This window comes from Vanellus vanellus (assembly GCF_965231255.1).
Source record: "Vanellus vanellus genome assembly, chromosome: 5".
Classification (NCBI taxonomy): domain Eukaryota; kingdom Metazoa; phylum Chordata; class Aves; order Charadriiformes; family Charadriidae; genus Vanellus; species Vanellus vanellus.
The window spans coordinates 49,468,115-49,490,355 of record NC_138910.1 but is presented as its reverse complement, the minus strand read 5'-3'; the positions used below and the strand labels follow the sequence as shown (position 1 = coordinate 49,490,355).

The 22,241-nt window shown below is 40.7% G+C and overlaps 1 protein-coding gene across 1 annotated transcript in view; it reads left to right on the top strand.

Annotated features, from left to right (window-relative positions):
• Positions 1-22,241, top strand: part of SMG7 (SMG7 nonsense mediated mRNA decay factor) — a 52,339-nt gene that overhangs the window by 5,317 nt on the left and 24,781 nt on the right. The window contains exons 2-4 of the mRNA XM_082484205.1: positions 17,963-17,994; positions 19,288-19,405; positions 20,379-20,511. Of these exons, the coding sequence (XP_082340331.1) occupies positions 17,963-17,994; positions 19,288-19,405; positions 20,379-20,511 (283 nt within the window). The remainder of the gene's footprint in view (positions 1-17,962; positions 17,995-19,287; positions 19,406-20,378; positions 20,512-22,241) is intronic.

The following is a 22,241-nucleotide window of genomic DNA, read 5'->3' as shown; positions in this document are numbered from 1 at the left end:
GAGTTTGAGTTTGCTCCTCTGTGTGGAGTTTGAGTGCAGTTGGTGCAGTATGTTAAAAGAGTGGATAGATACACATCCTTAGTAGTGAGGATTTGAATGCATGTGCAGTTTAGCAGGTGGTGGGAATGTTTTTCTGCTGGAGGGACTGGCAGGAAGGTGACTACATATGAATGTGTGCCGGAGGGAAGAGGGCTGCAGTAATCGGAGAACTTGACCCTTCTTGCTTAGTACTTGGCAAAAGCTTGGTCACATAGACAAAGGGTATGTTTTAGACTTGAACTGCTTCCACTCTGTCCCACTCTTCCTTTCACCCTTTACTGCTCAGCCTTGATTTGATGGGGTAAGTTTATAGCCAGGTCTTCAGCAAACTGGACTGGGGAATTATGCTAGGTTAAAGTGGCTTTTGTTTTGTTTTTTACCTGTGGAGTTTAGCCTGAGTTGGCTTCCTGATCCTGTTCATCATGTTACCACACACGTGCTGACAAAAGAGGCGAGGTTGCGTGCAACAGGATTGAGGCCCTAATAGTAAGGGCAGGGTGGGACTGCTTCTAGTGATAGTGTTCATTACCATTAAAGTGCTCACTGACCTATAACACTGGTAAATAATGCCCTGTTTCCTAGAGTATATGAACCCCTGATGGCCTCGCGTAGCTGATATCACTGGCACAATTAGTACTCCTGTTTTCAGTCTGGGCTGAGAGTCTCCCCCCTCCCTTTTTTTTTTTTTTTCTGAAGAACAGCTTATTGTGGATGCTCTTACTGCGCTTTCTTTGTGCTGTGCTTTGAGGTTACTTGCAAAACAGTGTTCTAGTGACCTAGAAGTGCAGGTTAGTGTAAGTAAAGTTATAGCTGTATTTATTTATTTATTTTTGATGGCAGGGATGATTCTTGTAGCCATTAGTTCTTGTTCTAACCTGCATATTCCTGCATAGTTTGATCTTTATTGTAAAGGAGAAGGTTCTGTTGTTACAGTGAAACCAGGCGATGCTTATCTGAAGTTTTGATGGGGTGCTTAATCTGCACCAAAGCATTTTGAGAAGGCTGCTGCCTTCCCTGAGTATAGGGTTTTGGAGATTTTTTGCTGATTTTTTTTTCATTTCAGTGCATGGTAGGAAGATACATTTGCTTGGTGAATGCTTAGTTATTTTATTTAAGGAGTCAATATAATGTATACCGTGATATTCAAGCTACTTGTAACATCTGTTTCTTCTGTCCTAAGAGTGCTTCTTCCGTGTAACAGTTCTATAACAAGTAAACCTAGCTTGCTCCAGTGAGGTGTTCTTGCCTCCAAATAAGCTGATCTGGGCACTGAATCATATCGCCAACTTTTACCTCTTGCAACTTACAGATTGATTTAAGTAAAGCTTTTATGGAATGCGAAGCTGCTCTGCTTTTCATTTTGCCACATTTGCTATTGCATGTGTTTTGGGATGTCTTGGTGCTTCCCACTTGAGAAGAAAAGGCTGGCTGCAGTCACTGCTCAGGATTGCTTGGGTTGATGGGAGAAGACAGTGACTTGATGGATAGATGCCTTGGCATCTTCCCTGCCCTGCTCAGCTAGCAAAAATCAGTATGGAAGAGGAGTAATTGCAGATCAAGTGCATGGTGGCTGCAGAGGGAGGAGGGCATAGTTTGCTGTAGTGTAGTATCTGATTTTGTTGGATGAGGAGCTGCTGGCGGCTATAGTTTTAAGTGTCCTTCATCGCTGCCATTGGATCTTCAGAATAGCAGCAGAGATTCACTAGTAGGAACAGGCTCCTCAGACTCAGGAATGGTGGAAGAGCAGTTAAGTAATGCAGCTATAATGCATAAGGAGTATACGTGGGAGGACATTAGTTATTGCTTTTGTTACTGTGAACTTGAGGCTTGTCCTCATCTCGCTTGAAAACTGCAGAGCTGCTGTCAAGCAGGAGGGGAATAAAACTACAGATTTGTTTCCTTAAAATCATTAGCAGAATTGCATACTTTGGTCCTGTACTTCTTAATCTTTTTAATGTATTACTAGGGAGGTCATAGATTTCAGTGGTGTCTGATAAAACATAAGTTGTTCCTGTGCTGAGGGAGGGATATGGCATCTTAACTCTATTTCTTCATCTTGCTGCAGAGAAAAGAATACAGGCTAGCTTAATGTTTATTGTGACGTGACATGAGGAATCATGGAGCTGACTCGTGGACTATAGTTTCTCACTATTTCATCCAGGAGGGAGGGCGGGTGGTTTTTAGGTTTGGGGTTTTTTTTTTGTGTATGTGCCTCTTGAGCACTCATGTTGTTGCATGCGGTATCTTGTTGAATGTAGCTTTACAGTTGTACTGGTTTCATCACCAGCTTCCACTTGTACAGCTGTGCTCTGCGTCCTGCCTTTAGGCCGCATTTCTAGACTTGTCTGGCCACTGCTTTTCTTCCCATTTGAATTTAAGAAGAACTTCTGATCATAAGCTCGGACTTCCTAGACAACCAAATGAGGGGGAAATGGCTTAAGCAGCATGTTGATACTGTGTATTTCAATTCTTCTGTATTAAATCAGCAGCTACCCATTCAGATCAATGTAATGCTGTGAGTTGGGGTGGAATAAGAGCTTTTTGAGTAACATGAGGCCTGCTTTCTCTTCTTTCTGTATTCCAGTAGGACTTTTCTCGGATTATTCACACTGGCTTCTGCACTCAAGGGATTATCATAAGGAACCAGAAGGCTGAGGAGTCTCTTGGGATTGTTACACAGCCGTGGGCGACAGACTGAATTTCACTGATGGGACTCAAATCAGAGATACCCTTGAGGTACTTAAGGAGTCCTGCTAGAGTTAATTTTCTCTTCCATCTTTAGGGAAAAGAAATGTCATTTTTCTGAGAGTGCTTATGATGTCTCTAACACATCAGCAGTCTATTTCTCCTATTTTAATTTCATTGTCTGTCGTGTTGCAAGTATCCTCTAGTGCTCAGCTCTGTTGAACAGTTTTCTGCTTCATCTAATATTGGTATGTGTAAGCTGATTTTTATTTTATTTCCTCCTCCTTGTGCTCTGAAGCATTGTCTGTTTTGAGTCTGCGGGCCACCCTTGTCGTATGGCTGAATTATCTCAGAGAGCTGCTCTAGCTGTTAGGAAGTGAGACGTTATTTCTGAATGTTTTTCTTTTGAAACCTTTAAGATTGATTCTGCTAAATGAACTTGGGAAAAATTTCTTGAATTACCTTAGGCAGAGATTAAACCTTAGGCAGATATTAGACTTTTTGTTTGGATGCAGAAAAACAGACCTTTTTGGCATCAAGTGTCTTTATTGAAGACTTTGGTGTTTCTTGGTGCCTTGATTTAACGTGGCCTTGATAGTTGTTCCTGTTTGATCAGGCTACAGAAAAGGGCAGTTTGTTTGAAGCCAGCTTGTTCTATGCCCCCCTGGACTCCCCAGTGGTCTGTTGTTTATCACAGTTTGACTTCCCTACAGGTGTTGTCAGGAATAGAAGGAAATGCATTTTTGGCAAATCTGTTGGGAAATCCATTTTTTCCATTTTATGATAATCCTATAAATTCTGCTACTGTATTTTCTGTTGCAATGAAAGTCTCTTGGTATTTTCTTTGCTGTGTCCTGTCTTGATCTCTCTGTGATTTGAAGAAAGCACGTGGATATTGCTATGTGTCAAACAGCTGCGACTGTGATAATCTTTTTTAAACCAAGGTTTCCTGTACCCAGCAAGAAACCTTTGACAAACTCCAGCTTCAGTTCCTTCTCCAGTCAGTTCTGGTTTTGGCAGTGCCTTTGAGCATTTGTGCTCTTAATTTGAGGTACCTGTGAGCCATTAAGAGGGGTCTTCAGGGTAGTATTTCCAGACTAGCCTAATAATAACTGAAACCAGAAATGCTAATCATCTGCACCTATGAAGAGGGGGACAAAGAAGGATGGGACAAGACTTCTGTCTGTTGAATAGACACTGGTTGTCTGTCTTGAAGTAGTATAAATACTTGTCAAAGGCAATGCTGTGACAAAACTTCTGAGCATGGAGGCTTGATCTAGCCAGCTATTCCCTGGAAAAAGCCTATCTACTAGTGGGTCTTTTTTTTGGTGAATGGCAGTAAGAATAGCATCCAAAAGATTTAAGCCACATTTTTTAATATTAAAGAAAAACCTAAAACCATCAAGAGTGTATAAAAACATGAAAAACGGCAGCTCTTCGAGCTTCAATATCCAGCAGTTGCTAGTAAAAAGAGAGAAAATGTTATTTCAATATGAAGAAAAAGATGAGATTCAAAGTAGGGTACTTTTCTGTATGGATTAATGATTATAAATTAAATGATTAAAAGATGGAGAGTAAACTTGCAATAAAAATCTAGAAGGTGTTTCAGTTTGTCTTAATACCATCAATCTGCACAAAGCTGAACATATATGTGAAATCCTTAACTAGAAAGGAAGTGATAAACTGCCTAATATACATTGTCAACATTTATTTGAATTAATTCCTCAATTTAGGCCTTAAGGCCTTAATTTAGGAGCATGTCACACGGATTATGCTAGGCCATGAACTTCTGGCAGTTTTTCCACCCAGTTTGAACGTACTCATACTATTTCATTTTTGAGATTTATTTTGTTTTGAGGCAAACTGTAGGAGTTACGGGGTTTGACAATGGTAGGGGATTGTGGCTTGCCAAGTGTGCAGTCCAACTTCAACTGAAGTACTCGTCTTCTCCTGGTTTTAATATCAAAGACTAAAATAACCTCTAAAGCTTGAACCTATTCAGGAAGATATTTCCAGTGTCTTTCTAATGAATATATCAAACGCTTGCTGATGCTGCTTGTTCAACTACAGACTATTTTGGTAGCTTCCATCATAGATGGCTAGGCACAAGTGAACACTAAAAAAAAGAAATAATCTGCCTGTAATGTTATGTTATGTAGTCAGAATTTTGGGATACTCTTTCAAAATCAGGTAAAATTCTATACACTTTTCATTAAAGATGGTTATAAAAATATATTTTCTATCAATATAACTGATTCTATTAATTCCTGAAATAATTCTTTGAGGACTACAAAATTGGAAACTGCTATGCTGGACTGTTAAGTGATGCAGCCCAGGAGTGTCTTTAGGAATAAAAGATCAGAAAGACATGAAGGTCTTTGGGCCTTTAAGGACTCAGCAGCAGGAAATTTTATTTTTGTGGTTGAAAATACTGTTGAACTTAGGGACTTTGGATTTTGGGGTTAGAGCAGTGTGATTTGTGTAGTTTCTGTGGTGTACTACACAAAACATTTGATGACGAGATCCAAGCTATTGTGGTTGCAAAGTGAAATTCCAGGGCTGAGTTGGCTTGTGCAACCTGAGTAATGCACAAGTGTTGAGTTAATAACTAGTAATTGTGTAGTGACGTGCTGAGTCTTTTCCCGGCATCATCCCTTCTTGCTTAATTTGCAGCAAAGGTTCAGAAAATGTCTTCTCAGTCTAACCGAGTGAGAACACCTTACAAAGGTAGCAGTGGGTTGAGCAAGGCTGGTGATATTCACTGAGGGGTTTGGTGAGAGGAAGGAGCCAGAGCAGGTGAACTAAAGGCATACCATGATTCTTTAAGGCAAGATGTAAGGCCATACAGAAATGGTTTAGCTGGGATAAGCTATGGTGGCTGGGATAGGCTGCTTTGGAATATGGAGGTGCCTGCCTCTGGAGGACTTCAAAAACAAGCAACACATGTTTGTCAGCAATAACGTTAGGGTGAGGGAATGGGCTACATTAATCTCTTTTGAGGTCCTTTACAGCCTTAAGATTTGACCTTCGGGCTGGATGGATGCTCCATTGCTGTGGAGCCCGTTCCTCAGCTGTTGCAGAAGGTAAAATGAATGTAATGAACAAGGCTGATCTGACTATAGAAAGGGAGACTGCAGACTGGAAAACTGAATTCAGATTTTTGTTTTCTATGGAATTTGTTTACAGTGAAGATCTGCTAAACCCAAGAACTTTTCTATACATGATTCCTAAAGCATACTGATTTGTAGTTGGCTGAACATCGTGTGAACTTGTTTCAAGATAAGAGACCTTTTTAGTTCTGCAGCTAAGTTATTGAGATTTAAATTTTAAATGAAATTATTTTTATAAAAATGTTTAATCCCCAAAAGAAGGATTAACCTTGGAAGTTACAAATTTGCTCAGATGCTTGCTCCTAACCAATTAATGAGTTTTTAAAATGGGAAAGATAGGTTACTGGTTAACTGGCAGTACCTGACACCGCTCTGCAGGGCAGTGGCTGTGGTGTGGCAGCTCCATTTGGAGGCAGTTTTGACCTGCTGTGAGTAGAGCTGCAGAGGTCAGCTAGATTTGGCCAACTCAGCTGCACTGCTTCAGCCAGGCTGGTTTTCCTCAGGACCTGTTTGTGTTCAACAGGGCTCAAAAGCTTCAAGCTGCACCCTTCCTAGATAGGGTTAGTTCTTGAAGTAGCATATCCATGCTGCTTCACTCCTGAGCTAATAAAATTTGCTATGTCTGAGCTGGTTGGATTGGTTATAGGTTTCTCCTTCAGCTGAACTCAGAGAAAAGAGTAACTACATATTCCAGGAGTACGTATGTTTTGATGGTGGACTCTTGGGTATTGTAAGAGGACATCCCATCAGTATGAGCCACTCCTGAGCTGAGGAGAACCATGAGCAGAGGACTACAGGACAGTTGTGTGGTGATAAACCAGAAGCAGAATTTGAAGTTCAGGTTCAATCACAAACACTCCTTCCCATAGCTCCATGCAGTTCAAATGGGCATCCTTTGTACTTTGTGTCACAGTTATGCTTTTGCTGAAATATGTAGTAAATATTGCTCGTTGAATGGTTTGAGGTGAGAAGTTAATGATCATGCAGTTTTGGGTTTTTTTCATTATAAATTACTGTATTTGCTAGAGCTGCACCAAACCTGTGGTGGTAGAGGATTCTATCTCTTGTTCTTATTTCCATACTTTTTTTGGGGAAAATAATTCTTCAGATATTCTGTAGTTGAAAAGTAAGTATGTTTCAGAACAGTGTTGCCTGTGTGTTTCTGATAGAGAATGGGGAGCACCTAATGAGACTCTAATGAGACTCCTATAAACTATTGGCAATGATGTACTGAGTACTCATTTAATTATCGTAAAAGGATGGTATAATTCTCCGTGACAGGTGTTCAGCCTTCATCCCATTGCTGTGCTTTCAGAGTGTGGCTTGCATTTACTTTCAAAATGGAGAATTGAAAATAATTTCTAAGATGCAGTTTGCAATTAGGATACTACTTGGATGTAATCTAAGTGTTGTTTGTCATAGCTTGTCTAAACTGTGCAGCGTCCTTTCACACTGAAAAATCTCTTAATTATGAAAAGCTGTCTTAAAACTTTGGGGAATGTCACATTTGTGCGTAGACACGCGTTTTGTGTGATCTTTACATAATTGTGAGTTTATAAAATGAACAGGGTTGGGCCAAAACCAGCTTCATACAATTGTTGAGTGACCGCAATGAATAATTTAAATATCAATAATTTTGCTTTAGGCCTTATGTTTTTGAAGTCTTGACTATCTGGGCATAGATCAGTGCTTGAAAAGCATGTGTTCAAACTGCTGAACTCTACCATATCTATTGTAGTTAATTTACTACCTGCACACAGTGGGGGGTTACTCATGCTTTATTTTTGCTACTGCTGATGGTGACATCTAACGGTTTTGCTCTTTCTCCATCTGCTGCTTAGCAAGGAAGACAGTATCTTGAATTCCCAATAACTGACTCCTCTTTAATGGTAGTTAACTCCTCTGTTGTTCTCAGTCATTATTGAGTGTAAGGATCAGTGTTTGCCACTGGGCAAGGGGCAATTTCAGAGTCAGGGATTGAGAGACTAACACTGAAAATCAGCAATATATTTCTGCTTTATATCCGGAGCTATTAGTGGAGGCTAGAGACAGCAGGAAATTGCTGGACCTAAAAGTAAGGACGTAGAGGGTTGCAAATACTGCCTTCTTCGTGCAAAGTGGGGTGGACTTTCCAAGGGGAAATGTGTTTCTCCTTTGTAACTAGCTCCTACCTGCAGGCACTATGCTCTCCAGCTCTACAGGCAGGCGAGAGGGCAGATTTTTATCTGTGTTGCAAGAGTGTGGCACTAAATTGACTTAAGTAATGACCAGCCTTTGAATTGAATACTGTACAATTCCCTGGGAGATCTCGTACAATGTCCAGGGAGGGTTGGCTTCTGCAAGGCTGAAACAGATTTGATTATATCCATCTGAAGCTGATCTTTATGCTCAGATTTCTGCATTTTCCATCATTCTGGACATAGTTTTCATAATGCAAAAGCTGTTAAAAGAAGTTAAATAATGCTCACTTATTTTAATGTCTGTTGTCTGCAGTTTCCAGCCCTGAACACGAGTGAAGATTTTACCAAGTCAGGAACTGTAGTATAACAAATGAGTACTGGTGTTACTATATATTTATCACAACTGAAACCTGATATTGTGTGCACTCTAATCAGGGTGGATTTGAAAGAGCAAAAGGTAGTAATATTACAAGGGTGTAATTTGTTGGGGGGTTTTATTTTGTTTTTTGTTTTTTGTTTTTTTTTTTTTTTTGTTCAGAAAGTAATTCTGTTGGTTTTCCTTGGGAAAATTCCCTTGGTGGGAATTACCATGGAAAGTAAGGTGGTTCAGGTGCAAACGTTTCACATCTCGCTTAGCAGCCTAGTCATAAGTATAACCCTTCTGTGTGCTTACCAAAAGTTCTTCATTGTGGATAGTGAACGAGCAGAGCTTTAGGATTTTTCTCTCTGAGATCTGTATCCTTTTAAGGGAGCGGGCTGTCAATGGTTGAGTGGATTAGAAGTCAATCTTGAAGTTTTTGTGGCATCACACCTTTAACATTGCTTTAGTTTTGAAAAAATAGCTTGTCCAATGGAAAGTATAAAGACTAAGGAGATGTACAGATAGAATACATAATCTGTCTTAAACCTTTTGCCTTTGACTTGTTCTCAGGTCAATTGCAAACCTGATATGTTCTCAGCCAATGCACTAAATGTGTAACTGTATGGATGCTGATAAAGAAACAGAGAATTCCGTAAGTGTATTCGTTTGTTGACTGTTTCCTATTATAAACTTTAGTTTCATAGAATCATAGAATGGTTAGAGTTGGAAGAGACCTTAAAGATCATCTAGTTCCAAGCCCCCTGCCATGGGCAGGGACACATCCCACTAGACCAGGTTGCTCAAAGCCCCATCCAACCTGGACTTGAACACTTCCAGGGATGGGGCATTCACAGCTTCCCTGGGCAACTTGTTCCAGTGTCTCACCGCCCTCGCAGTAAAATATTTCTTCCTAATAGCTAATCTAAATCTACCCTCTTCCAGTTTAAAATCTTTACCCCTTGTCCTAGCACTATACCCCCTGATAAAGAGTCCCTCCCCATCTTTCCTGTAGGCCCCCTTTAGGTACTGGAAGGCTGCAATAAGGCCTCCCTGGAGCCTTCTCTTCTCCAGGCTGAACCCCAACTCTCTGGAACACTTCTCCTATGAAGACAGGCTCAGCCCTCTGATCATCTTTGTGGTCCTCCTCTGGACTCGCTTCAACAGGTCCATGTCCTTCTTAAGTTGAGAGCCCAGAGCTGGATGCAGTACTCCAGGTGGGGTCTCGTGAGAACAGAGTAGAGGGGCAGAATCACCTTTCTCGACCTGCTGATCATGCTTCTTTTGATGCAGCCTGCAATATGGTTGGCCTTCTGGGCTGAGAGCACACATTCTACTCTGCCTTGGTGAGGCTGCACCTGGAGTACTGTGTCCAGTTCTGGGCTCCCCAGCTCAAGAAGGACAGGAAGCCGCTAGAGACGGTGCAGCATAGGGCTACCAAGATGATTAGGGGACTGGAACACCTCTCATGAAGAAAGACTGAGGGAATTGAGTCTCTTTAGTCTGGAAAAAAGACAGTTGAGGGGGGACCTGATCAATGCTTATAAATACTTAAAGGGTGGGTGCCAGGAGGATGGGGCCAGGCTCTTTTCGGTGGTGCCCAGTGACAGGACAAGAGGTAATGGGCACAAACTTGGGTATAGGAAGTTCCACCTAAACATGAGGAGGAACTTCTTTACCTTGAGGGTGGCAGAGCACTGGAACAGGCTGCCCAGGGAGGTGGTGGAGTCTCCATCTCTGGAGACATTCAAAACCCGCCCGGACACGTTCCTGTGCAACCTGCTCTAAGGTGGCCCTGCTCTGGCAGGGGGGTTGGACTAGATGACCTCCAGAGGTCCCTTCCAACCCTATGATTCTATGAGTGCTGGCTCATGTTGAGCCTCTCATCAACCAGCACCCCCAGGTCCTTCTCCTCAGGGCAGCTCTCAATCCATTCTCTGCCCAGCCTGTATTTGTGCATGGGATTGCTCCGACCCACGTGCAGGACCTTGCACTTGGCCTTGGTGAACTTCATGAGGTTGGCACGGGCCGACCTCTCAAGCCTGTCCAGGTCCCTCTGGATGACATCCCTTCCCTCCAGTGTGTCGACCATACCACGCAGCTTGGTGTTGTCAGCAAACTTGCTGAACGTGCACTCAATTCCACAGTCCTTGTTGCCAGCAAAGATGCTGAACAGCACTGGTTCCAGTACCGATCCCTGAGGAATGCCACACGTCACTGGTTTCCATTTGGACATCGATCTGTTGACCGCAACTCTTTGAGTGCGACCATCCAGCCGATTCCTTATCCACTGAGTAGTCCATCCATCAAATCCATGTCTCTCCAATTTAGAGACAAGGATGTCGTGTGGGACAGTGTCAAATGTCTTTCACAAGTCCAGATAGATGATGTCAGTTGCTTTTCCCTTATCCACTAATGCTGTAACCCTGTCATTGAAGGCCACCAAATTTGTCAGGCATGATTTGCCTTTAGTGAAGCCATGTTGGCTGTCACTGTTCACTTTGTTATTTTCCATGTGCCTTAGCAGAGTTTCCAGGAGGATCTGCTCCATGATCTTTAGAGGTATTCCTTAGAATATGAAAAGATATCCATGTCTTGAAGTGTCACGCATATTTAGTATCCATTTGTTCTTTCCTGAGTGGGCCTTTTTTATAGTTATTAAATTCTTTTTAATCCTTTGGTAATTTGCTTTTAATTTTTCTGTACTGAAAACATTGTCAGGGTTACCTGTGGAGCTATGCTGTCAGCTCCTGGAAGGTAAACAAAGTAAAGGCGACTGGAGTTCTTGTGCTTTTCTATTATGCGCAACGTCCATTTAGGGGTTAGTTTTCTCCCTTATGGCTCCAGAAAAATTCCAGATAAGTAGTGGGTCAAGATGGAAAGTTAAAGAACAGCATAGCCAGTGTTTTACAAATATCTTTACAAACAGCAACTATGGAAAACGCAGCTGAGCTTTCCTGAGCTAGTCTTAATACTTCACATTTATTCCAAGCTATTTTTGTTTGAATTGAAAAATATATATTGTTGGGTATTTAGTTTGCAGGTTACTCTCCTGACTTAAATTTTAGAACCCTATAGAATTGACACAGTCATATTGCTGATCCTGAATAACTGCCTATGGACCAGACCCTGTTTCTGAGGCATTAACTTATGATTGCAACACTGCTCTTCTAACAAGGCTCAGACTCGTTCCTGTGTTTGACATGAGCTCTAGTCTGTAACGAGAGGGAGAGCGGAGACTTTGATGGAGTCAGTTGACCACTAGAAACCTTAGCGGGGTAGGAGACTTGTATTTCCCTCCCTGTAGATTACATTGGAGAGTAAGCACATATCAACTTCCCGTAGGGTAGCTTTTACCTGTTGGGCACATCTTTTTCAAATCTTGAGGCAAAGGAACTGACTTCCATTAAACTGGAGGAGGAAAAAAAAAGAGTTTGAATGAAGCTGACTACGAGGCTAGTTTTACTCTTATCCAGGGAGGAGGATTGTCAGTTCTGATCAAACTTGGAGAGAGTTGCTCTTGGTGGTTGCTTTTTGAGGATGATTATTATGACTTGCCTCTAATAAAGCCTGGACTAGGGGGAAAAAGGGAAGATGGGATTTTAAAAATCCTATTCTGGGTCCCCATTTCTCACCATCTCTCATCCGAGGTGGGAACAAGAAGGCAATAGAGCAGGATTCCCTGTGGAGAGGGTTTGGATTCAGGTAGTAGTTGCCTTGCTTTGGCATCTGCTTGCAGAGGTGGGTTTTTTACTTGCACAGTTACACTGCTGCTGAATTAATTGTTGGCATGGCTGTGATCTGTGGCTATAATCTGATAAAGCCACCGATCAAAGAAATTAGCTCTACCCTGACTTCAGATGCCTGTAATGGGAATAATAAGCTTTAAACTAGTTAGCACATAAAATTGACCATAAGGTGGTACTGTTGAAGGTGTCTTTTATTACCGCATCTGTGAAAATTATCCTTTCAGTGTAAAGGCATATGGCGCATTTAACTTGATGATTCACAGCCTGAAGATCTCTTGCTATGTCAGCAAGAGCTGACATCACGAAAACCTGCCTGCTCCCATAAAAAGTGATTCCAGCACTTTATGAAAACTACAGTCATTTAAATTCGGTGGCAACACTTGCAAGTTTGGAACATTTAGAACTTGTTCTATAAAGATAAAACTGCTTTAAAAAAGTTGTTAAACAGTACATATCTGATGCGAAAGTGAGTAGGTAAAGTCTATACACAAACAAGTAAAATCTCTAAAACCTGCTAATATCAGTATACTTATTTAGGGCAAGGGAAAGCAGTAGAAAACACTAATAGCACAGGTACTGAATATTCTACAGCAGTTTTAGATAGGTTATACTTAAATACAAGCAAACAAACAAAAAAACCACTGAGGTATTAAGCCATTCTAAATTTTTGTTAAAGTTAACTATTATTTTGAGGAAAAACTAAAACAGTAGTTGCTGGGTCTTGCTTTGGAGTTCCTTCTGGGTTTAAGCCTTACCACATGTTATAATGATTAAAATAGAATAATTATTTGTGTTAAGTGTATTTAACTTTCTCTTTAGTATACTAGCATAGAAAATTTACCTTCTGTACCCAAAATGAAAGATTTCCTGTGTTTATTCTGTATATGTTCTATATCTTTTTATTCCCTTTCAGAAAGAAAACTTTCTGGCACTGCCGTTCATGAGCCTTCTGATCAATCACCTCCAGCTAAGGCTTGCTAGGCTGCAGGCACTTTTCATTGTGGTACAATTTCTGCATGTACCTCCGGGGAAGAGAAGTTCAGGAATATAAATTCCTGTTTGGAGTGAAACTACCCTGACCATTTAATAGTTTGTATTCACAGAACAAGTAATTGGATTCTGTTTGCTTTTATAAGCCCAGCTGCCTGGACTCATTACCCATTTTAGTACTGCAAATCCTCAATTCCTTATCAGGGGCTTTGTGTTACTGAGATTGGATAAGGGAACTGATACAGCTGCTGATGCTTCAGGGCTGCCAGGGGAAAACCAAGTGGAGTTCCCCTTTAGACATGATGGAAAGCAGTGTGTTGCATTCAGTGGTGGGTTTTTTGTGAGATCGGGGTTTTTCCACACTTTTTGTAGAACTTGTCATGCCATAGCAGATCATGCCTGGCTCGTCCTCACTGTGTAAATGAGAGGAGTGTGGTGTGAGTGAAGCTTGACTTTGACCTGTTGGACTTTCAGAAATAGCAGGTGTTAGCTGGGTAACACAAGACTGCTGTTGAAAACTTGGTCTTAATTTTGCTTGCTTTTTTGTGCTTGATAATGAAGTTGTTAGCAAAACTGTGCGTCTGTAGAACTTATTGCCCTTTTACAGATGCAGTGTGGTGTATGCAGAACTGAAAATTTGTTATTATGTGTGGTTTGAATTATAACAGAACTGAAGAATATATATTGAAACAGAGATGAGCTGTTTTGGGGGCAATAGTAAAATAGATCCATTTGTTTAGTGATACATGAATGGAATTTGAAGTCAGGTGGCAATAAGAGGATTATAAAACTTAATTTATGAAAGTCGACGTTTTAGCCTACAAGAGAGAACTGATGATTCAGAGTGTGCAGTTAAGTCTTTGTTTTTCCAAGTGGCTGTTGTACAAAGGCTCCCCATGGCAGCTGGGTGTGCTGTGGGGAGGACTTGGATTGTAGCAGAGGGGTTTTAGGTTGGTGTTTCAGAAAAAATCTTTTGGGCTATCACTGAACAATAGAATAGTTAACCAGGGAGGTTGTACGATCTTTTCTTTTAGGATTTTTAGAGCAAATTAAGCAAATTTGTCCTAGTGTAAAAGTGTAAGTGGGAATCACATGATCTTTTGATCTACCTTTCAGTATCTCAATGTGATGGTTTAAACACTTGAAAGTGTGTATAGGAGAGACATGCCTATGTTTGCAGGGTTTCCTTTGTGGTGTTTACCAGCTTAAGGGGAACAGCTTGTTTTCTTTTTCTGCTTAGGGAAAATGTAATTGATCAAGAACACTTGAAAATGGAAAAACAAAATGTGCCTGTCTTGTCTTCCTTTGCTAAATCTGGTGGTTCATTCCAGGATAGTAGTGTCTGAGTACCCCTGAGTTACAGCAAAACAGGACTTTATATACTACCAGGTTCTTAAGAGAAGAAAAGTTTCCTTTGCCATCTGTGGATACTTAAATTTTAATATATGTTATACCTTCAAAACTTCAAAAGAAAGTCCTGACTACTGTGTTTTAAAGTTTTGAAGCTTTTCAAGTATTTGAATAAAATGAAAATGCCTTTAGCTGTCAAACTATTCTACTGAATTGAGTGGAAGACTTTTGTATTTAAGTTTCAAGTTCAATGAAAGCATGGGGCTGAACTTATATTTGGTTAGAAAATTATAGAGAGTAGCTATCGCGATATATCAAGATGATATCTAGTGGAGATGCTTGAAATACAAATTTTTGAATTATGGTTTGTGCTTATTTGGCTTTGGACCAAGAAACTCGGGGAAACTTGACTTGAAGACTGAACCGCTGAGTTGAACTGGGCAAGGAGGTACTTGAGAATATTCTTGAAATGATAAAATGCGTAAGCAAGTTGTACCAAGTTTGCTGGCAGGCAACGTGTATTTGCATCAGAATGAGTCATTTGAATGGAAATTCAATATAAGGCAGTGCAAGAAAATATATGGATGCTGTAAAAGATGCTTGACAATAAAAGGAGCCATTTGCACTGGCAGAAACTCTTCCTATTATCAGTGAACTCTGATTTGTGCCCACTAGGAGTCTCTGAGCACCAGCAAAGCTCTTCAGTAAAGCCTGTTAAAAGAACAGGCAATGCATCCTTTCTTTCGAGATGCTAATATTTTGCCACTGATGCAGAACAAGTTTGGTACCCAGGCTGCCCTCTCTTATCCTGGCTTAGCCGCAGTAGATGCAACTGTTTTAAATAAAAGTTGGTTCAAGGTGGAAATGAGAAACAGAGCATGCTAATGTTAGACCTACTTTACTAATTCCTTTGGCCTCTAGGAAGTATCGAAATAAGTTCTATATGTTTTATTAAAAATTATAGTGATAATCCCCTTAGTGTAGCTTGTTGCAAGCTTATAAAGTATAAAATACAGTTTGCTTTACAGCTAGTAAAGAGATTGGCACTAAGGCTCTCATTCTGTAAGTCCATAAGTATTGCCTTCCAAAAAAGGTGTTCTAAAAAAAAAAAAATAATCTTTTTGGTAAACATTCAGGTCCAGCCATATTGTTAGGGCTATGCATTTGTCAGCAGTTGTACTGGTGTAGGGGTTGATGTGCTCTTCATCTAAATTCTCCAGGCAACAGTTAGTCAAAACGTTATGAAAAGAAAGCCCTTATAGTGGTGCTATTTTTATTTCCCCCTTTAAAGATTAGTACTTAACATAGAGGAAGTTAGTTTTGCACAAGTGATTTTCAGAGGAGTGGTTCTTGGCTTTTAAAGGGCAGAGCCTTTTTGCCTGGAGAATTTTTGGGCTTGTGTTTGCCGGAGCAGTACTCCGTGTCCTGGTCAGGCTGAGCCTCTCAGTAGAATTCGTGGCTTTGGTAACACAGATCATGTTCTCAGCTTAAAGAAAAAGTTTGCACAACTGGCAGGTGTTTAAAGTGGGAGACGGCTATTCAAAAAAGAGACACTTCAGCACCTGAGCAAGTCAGCTTTTCCTTCTGAGCAGTGGCGTTTCTAGCTGCCAAGTCATAGCATCGCAGAATTGGCTCAGCTTCGTGCTTGACTAGACTTGCAGGTCAGCAACGCAGAGGCTCCCAAGGCGCAGCATGCAGTGGAGATTGCTGTCCTTTGTCAGCTCTTGTTAGCTGTGTGGGGGAAAAGATCTGCTCTTTCCCATCCTGCTAGCTGCAATGTTAGGGAGAGTATCGCTGAGGTGCCTTTCGTTACCTCCATGTGGACGAGGCAGAAATGTTTCTTGGGCTTTCAGCTTTCTCATGACACAATATCTAAAATTTTTCCTTGTTTGTCTGTCAGTAATAATAGGGTATCTCTTCCAGTGTTCCCTGCTGTTAGGAGTGGAAAAAAATGTATTAATGCCTTCTTGAAAGAAATAAACAAAAAAAGTTACCTTAAATAGATTAAACTTGTGAAGCAGGTGATGAAAGTACAGATTTACGTCTGGCACCAGTTAATATATTCTTAACTTAATTAAAGCCCTTGGAGCATCCTATTGCTTCTTGGGTGGCACACTGTGGTGACTACATTGAGTTGTTATTCAAGATAATTCTTGAATTTAATAAATAGAAAATTTGTGAAGAGAGTCACCAATATACATCTTCCTAGTGAAACATTAACACTATTATGATATCTTTTTAATCCTGCTGTGGATCTCAAAACCTTCCCTATAATTTGGTAGAACCCAGAACAACCTGAAAAACTATTTTTACAGTCGCTGCAACTTCACTTTGGCAAAAGAGAATATATGCTTGCTTCTGAAACCTCTTTGGGGATTAGGTGGTGCTTTCTCCGGGCTCTCCATTCTTTCCTAAGCTGGCATATGACTTTGATGTTAGTTACTAGTTCCATCTAGTTTTTTTGCTGAGAGAGGCAGGTGGAAGTGGGTATTTCATATGCTGGGAGGATTCCACATCTGGTATGGAAAGCTTGCACTCTTTGCAAAAATATATGTAAACGTTTGAGTGTAGCAAAACCAAAGGAACTTGTTCCACCAAAACCCAGCCACTAAGGCAGCGTTGTGTCCCTTCTGCATCTGCCTGCCCTGTGTTAATTCTGTGTCAGGCAGGCAGGCCAGCAGCACTGCCCCTTGAAGTTTTATGTACTGATGACACAGTGCTTAACCATAGCATCTCAACTGCTTGTTCCATCCAGCTATTGATGACTGTTCGCAAATATTTATTTATTGAGGACTGTGTGTCGGTGTTCCTCTAAGAAACTATTTGCCAGCCTCCACCAGCAGTGGGGATATGCAGAGGATGTTCAGCAAAGGAGTGGTCACCTGTAGTGGCCATTCATTCTGTATGTTGTTTTTTTTTTTTTCCTTGAAAACCTGATCAAACCATGACTTTAGGGAGACAGTTCAAGGAAGAGAGGTAATTGCAGAAGCCATAGTCTTTTTATTGCATCTGCTTAAGGAAAGCTAGTGCAGCATGGAGGGGCAGGAGAGCTACAGCAATGTGCTGACAGGCATCGATGGGAGTTTGCTTTGCTCTGCCTCTGTTGGCTACTGCATTTCACTTGTGACAACTTGATTTTAATATCAATTTCCCAGTTACAGGTAAGCAGGTATCACTAATGTTGGCAGGACGCTGCTCTCAGGTAAAGCTTAAAATATAGTGTAAGCATTTTTTAGTTTGTATTTTTTCTGAAAGAGACTTAAGTTAAGCAAGGAAAAGTAAACAGTTGACTTTTATGATGGTCTAAATTAGAAGAAATCATGATATTGAACAACAGTAGCTCAAATCCATACTGCGTGGGGTAGACTATAGCAGTATAGGTTGTAAGTAGCCTCTACGGAGCTGGCCCTACTTTCTCACTGTCGCATGAATGTGCTTTAGCATAATTCAATTATTTTGATCAGTCTGTTTCTAATTTATTGTTCTATTGCTTTTTTATAGGCAGGCAGAAGTCCTGAAGGCTGACATGACAGGTAATTGCCTTTATTATACAGTTGATCTAGTTGCTAATACTTTATTCCTTTTTTTGTTCTTTTATGTTCTTTATGCTTATCATTTCTAAGAATTCTCTGGAAAGTGTGTGATGTTTATGTTAAAGGTTTGTCCTCTATATGTAAATAAATAGCATTTTAACAACAGTGCCCTTCTCTCCTGTGTCTAAAAATACATGTATTTTTAAAGTTGACTTTGGGTGTTTTAAAGCATTTGGAAATGGAGGTAACGCCCCTACTCCTCTCCCATTATGTTCTCTTTTGGGGATGAGAAAGACTCCTGTCCAGAATACCACAGGAACTGCTGTACTTGAGATTAGCAAGGATCTGGATGGTTTTGAGAAACCTGGGTGATGGAAACATTGATCTGAATGTTACAACATGGGTTATGAAATTGCATCCTGTAGATGCTATAAAATGCTACAAGCTATGTTTTGAGCTGTATGTATTAATGGAAATGGTTTATGTTAATGTATCGGCCACACAGTACAAGCAGCTTGCATAATGAAACTATGCTCGGCTTGGTGTGTAGTACATATAAGCAAGTTGGTGTAGTCCCCGTAGGAACATTATAACTGCCTGGATCCATCTGACCCAGCAGGAATAGCTACGCCATCAGCAGAATGGTTTCCCAGGGGTGAGGCCCATCCCTTGTGCTCCCGCACAGCTCAGGTGATTTTACAAGGCATGGGAAATTGGACTCTGTAACTTGAGATAGCAGGGAGAAGTGTTTGCATTCACCCTCAATAATGGAAAGCAGGTGGCTACCAAAGAGTTAGAAAATGGCAAGTGTGCAGTAGTACTTGCCCACAGTGTTCTTCTAAAGACCAGCAATGTTGGCTCCAGGGACTGTCCTATTTAGCATCCCTTGATGGATTTCTTTTCTGCTAATTTTTTCAGGCTACTCTGGAAATTTTTCTAAATTCATCCAGTCTGCAGCTTAGTGACTTATAGAGAATCACCTACTTCTGTCTGTTTTGTTTGGTGGGTTTTTTTTAACTTGCCAGCTGCTGACTTTGCTTGTGTCTAGTTCCGGTGTTGTAGGAGACTGATCAGTTAATCAGTGATCAGTTAATCACCAGTCCCTCTGTAGTTCTTGTATTTCACTGTTCTGATGAATTTGTGATAAAGGCGGGTGTTTGGCATTGGATATCTTACACTATGCTATGTTCTTTCCTTTGGTAGGCGAGTGAAAAATCAGTTGGAGTAACTCCATGAGTTTGAGTGTTACAAAAACTGTTGTCTTTTTTTTTTTTTTTTTTTTCTGTTGGCCAGATTCGAAGCTGGGTCCAGCAGAAGTCTGGACATCCAGACAGGCTCTACAGGACTTATATCAGAAAATGCTAGTGACCGATTTGGAATATGCTTTAGATAAAAAAGTGGAGCAGGACCTGTAAGTACCTCAATAAATTTGTAAGTATATATGTAATTTGGGCTGATGAGCAGGAAACCCTGAGAATTCCAGAAAAGCAATTGTATCTTATGAAATGGTTGTCTTATTTCCTTTAAAATGAGAAACATGAAACACGAGAATGCACTGCAGAGTTGATGAAGAGCATTCAATTGGTTAGTATTTTACCTCTGGGAATTAGTAGTAGCCATGTCATGCAGGAGTGGGTTTTGGTGAGCCACATGGAGGGGAGGAGAGTCTTCTATGCTGTCATGGAAGGGCTGGACTTTAGGAGTTTCCAGAAAGGAGAAAATTTGCCTAATGTATAATCACCTGGAGCTTTGAGCAAGGTCTAACAGGAGTTGAGTAGCTGCCAAAGACCCTCACTTTAGGCCCTCTGAGGTGGGGCTGGGCAGAGGGAGGAATATCAGGAGAGAACTTTTCTTAATGTGCCATAAGCACCCCAGCATCAGGGGAGGATCCTGCTCGGTTTTCTTCATGCCCTGAGTCCGTTCCCTGTTATTTAAGAGGCAGACATGGGTTGTAACAGGTTTAGTTAAGTGAAGCATGTGATTCTTTCGGCACTCTGAGGGAAGCAAGATGAGTAGGCTGGCTGAGATGTTCTCTGTCCATGCCTCCAGACGCTGAATGATTTTTAACTGAAATTTCTATACCCCACATCCTGTTTTCAGAAGAGAGCACTGTGCTGCCTAAAACAAAACAATTGCAAGCAAATATTAATGCTGTTTACAGTATTAGTTTTATAGTATCAGGATTGGTTTCTGTAGTTATGAGAGGTGGGAAAAGGTAATTCTTCCGTATTTAACGTTATTTGTAATATGAGTGTTGCCTGAATTTGATTATACTTCATTTTCATGTCTGCTGCTATGCAATGAAACAGTTCTTTCCTGTATCTTATGCTATCTGCATTGACACTTCCAGAGTAAAAAAAGGAAAACACTTATTTTGTTTTCAGTTGGAATCATGCCTTTAAAAATCAGATCACGACGCTACAGGGTCAGGCGAAAAATAGAGCAAATCCAAATCGGAGCGAAGTTCAGGCGAACCTTTCGCTGTTCTTAGAGGCAGCTAGTGGCTTCTACACACAGGTGAGTTGCAAAAAATGTGTTGGCCGTGGTGCATTTGCATGCTCTGGATGCAAGTGTGCTTGAGCCTTATGCCGCTTGGGTGCAGGTCCTGTACAAAGCTTTGGCTGTTAGATCTCCTGTGCTGCTCCAGCAGCTGCTCATGAGAGATGAGCTCTGATATCATGCCAGCATGAAGAACTATTATTAATGTCTTTGAGGAAGGGCAGGAGGACCAGTTTTAGGTGGGTAAAATCTGTTCTTTTCTCTTAGTGTAGGAAACTATTGCTGTTCTGGATCAAACAGTGTACTAACACCAGTGCTCTCAGTAGAACAGGTCTACAAAGTTGGTGATGCGCTTTCTCTTGATCAGCCACAGCCTTGAGTTGATCTGAAGCTTCTGTGCATCTGGTAGTTATTTTGGGGCTCCATAAAAAATATGGCAACAATTTAAGTTCCCTTCTAATAGAATCTGCTTTAAAGCCTGAAACCTGCTGCTTAGGGTATGATCAAAGGTCCACTTAGCACCATGTTTTGTCTTACAGTAGTCTGCTATGACTGCTCAGAGTAAGCATTACGCAGCAGGAAAAAGTAGAATGATACTTCCTTGCTCTAGTCTCTTGCTTTCTGGCTGCGCATTTGTTGCCTTCTTGAGCTAGTTTGCATGTGAATCATTTAGGTATGAGGAGGTCTAGCCTTCATTGACTCTCCAATCCCTCTTGAAGCCATTAACTCTGGTCTCTGCAGTGATCTGTGGTGAAGCATTCTGTATTTCAATTGTAATGTCTAAGAAAAACATCAGCAAAAACCTCAAGCCCAACAAACATGTTAACTGATGATTTCATTGTACTTAGTTCTTTTTTTCCTGCTGTTTCTCTAAAAATTCTCATTCACCTTCTTGTTACTATGCATGAATTTGTGGGCCATTGTAATATATCCGTTTCATTTTGAAAAACATGACTTTCCCTATATGACAAAGGATAAGCAAAGATAATTGGTTTTGTTCTTGGCTCCAGTTATTCCGGAACAGAAATACGTGCAAAATTCCAAAATGCAGATGCACTGAGGATGTGTGTAATATTTTGTGCTTTGTTCTGTGTCCTTTCCTTGTAACTCCTAACACCAATGATGAATATTGAGTTAATGGTTTCCAGTAACTGTCTATGTACATTCTGTGTACATGTTTGAGTACGGCTTTTATCTGAAGAATACCTAATTTAGTGCAGTTGTGCATTTAAGTAAGGTGGTTGTGTCCCAAGACTATTATGTAGCATTTACAACATATAATGTTTTGCTGGTTTGTTTTTTTTTTTTTTTTTTTTAATCAAGACTCCCAGGCTTACAGGCACATCTTCAGCCTTAGTTCAATATTTGTGTCAACAATTATTTAGAATTGCTAACTTCAGTTACAGGAGCTTTTCTCTTAAGCTAAGTATCCTTTGCGAAATATTCAGTTAATTGCAAAAGGGGTACAATTCCTGTTCATGTATTTGTTCCTTACTGCCAGTTTTTTGCCTATAGTCTCCTTGCAATGTTAGATTTCATTTTGTAGATTATGGAGAATAAGAGCTGGTGTGTGATAATGGCCTCAATAAAGTTAACTTGCCTTTCTTTCCTTTTTTCCCCCTTTTTTGGTGTGTGCTGCAGCAATATTGTTGCCGCTGAATCAGCGATCTCAAGTAGTGGTCTGACAAAACTATCAGCTAGTTTGCACCAGCTTCAGGTTACAACACACGCAGTAGGGCGTTCTTACT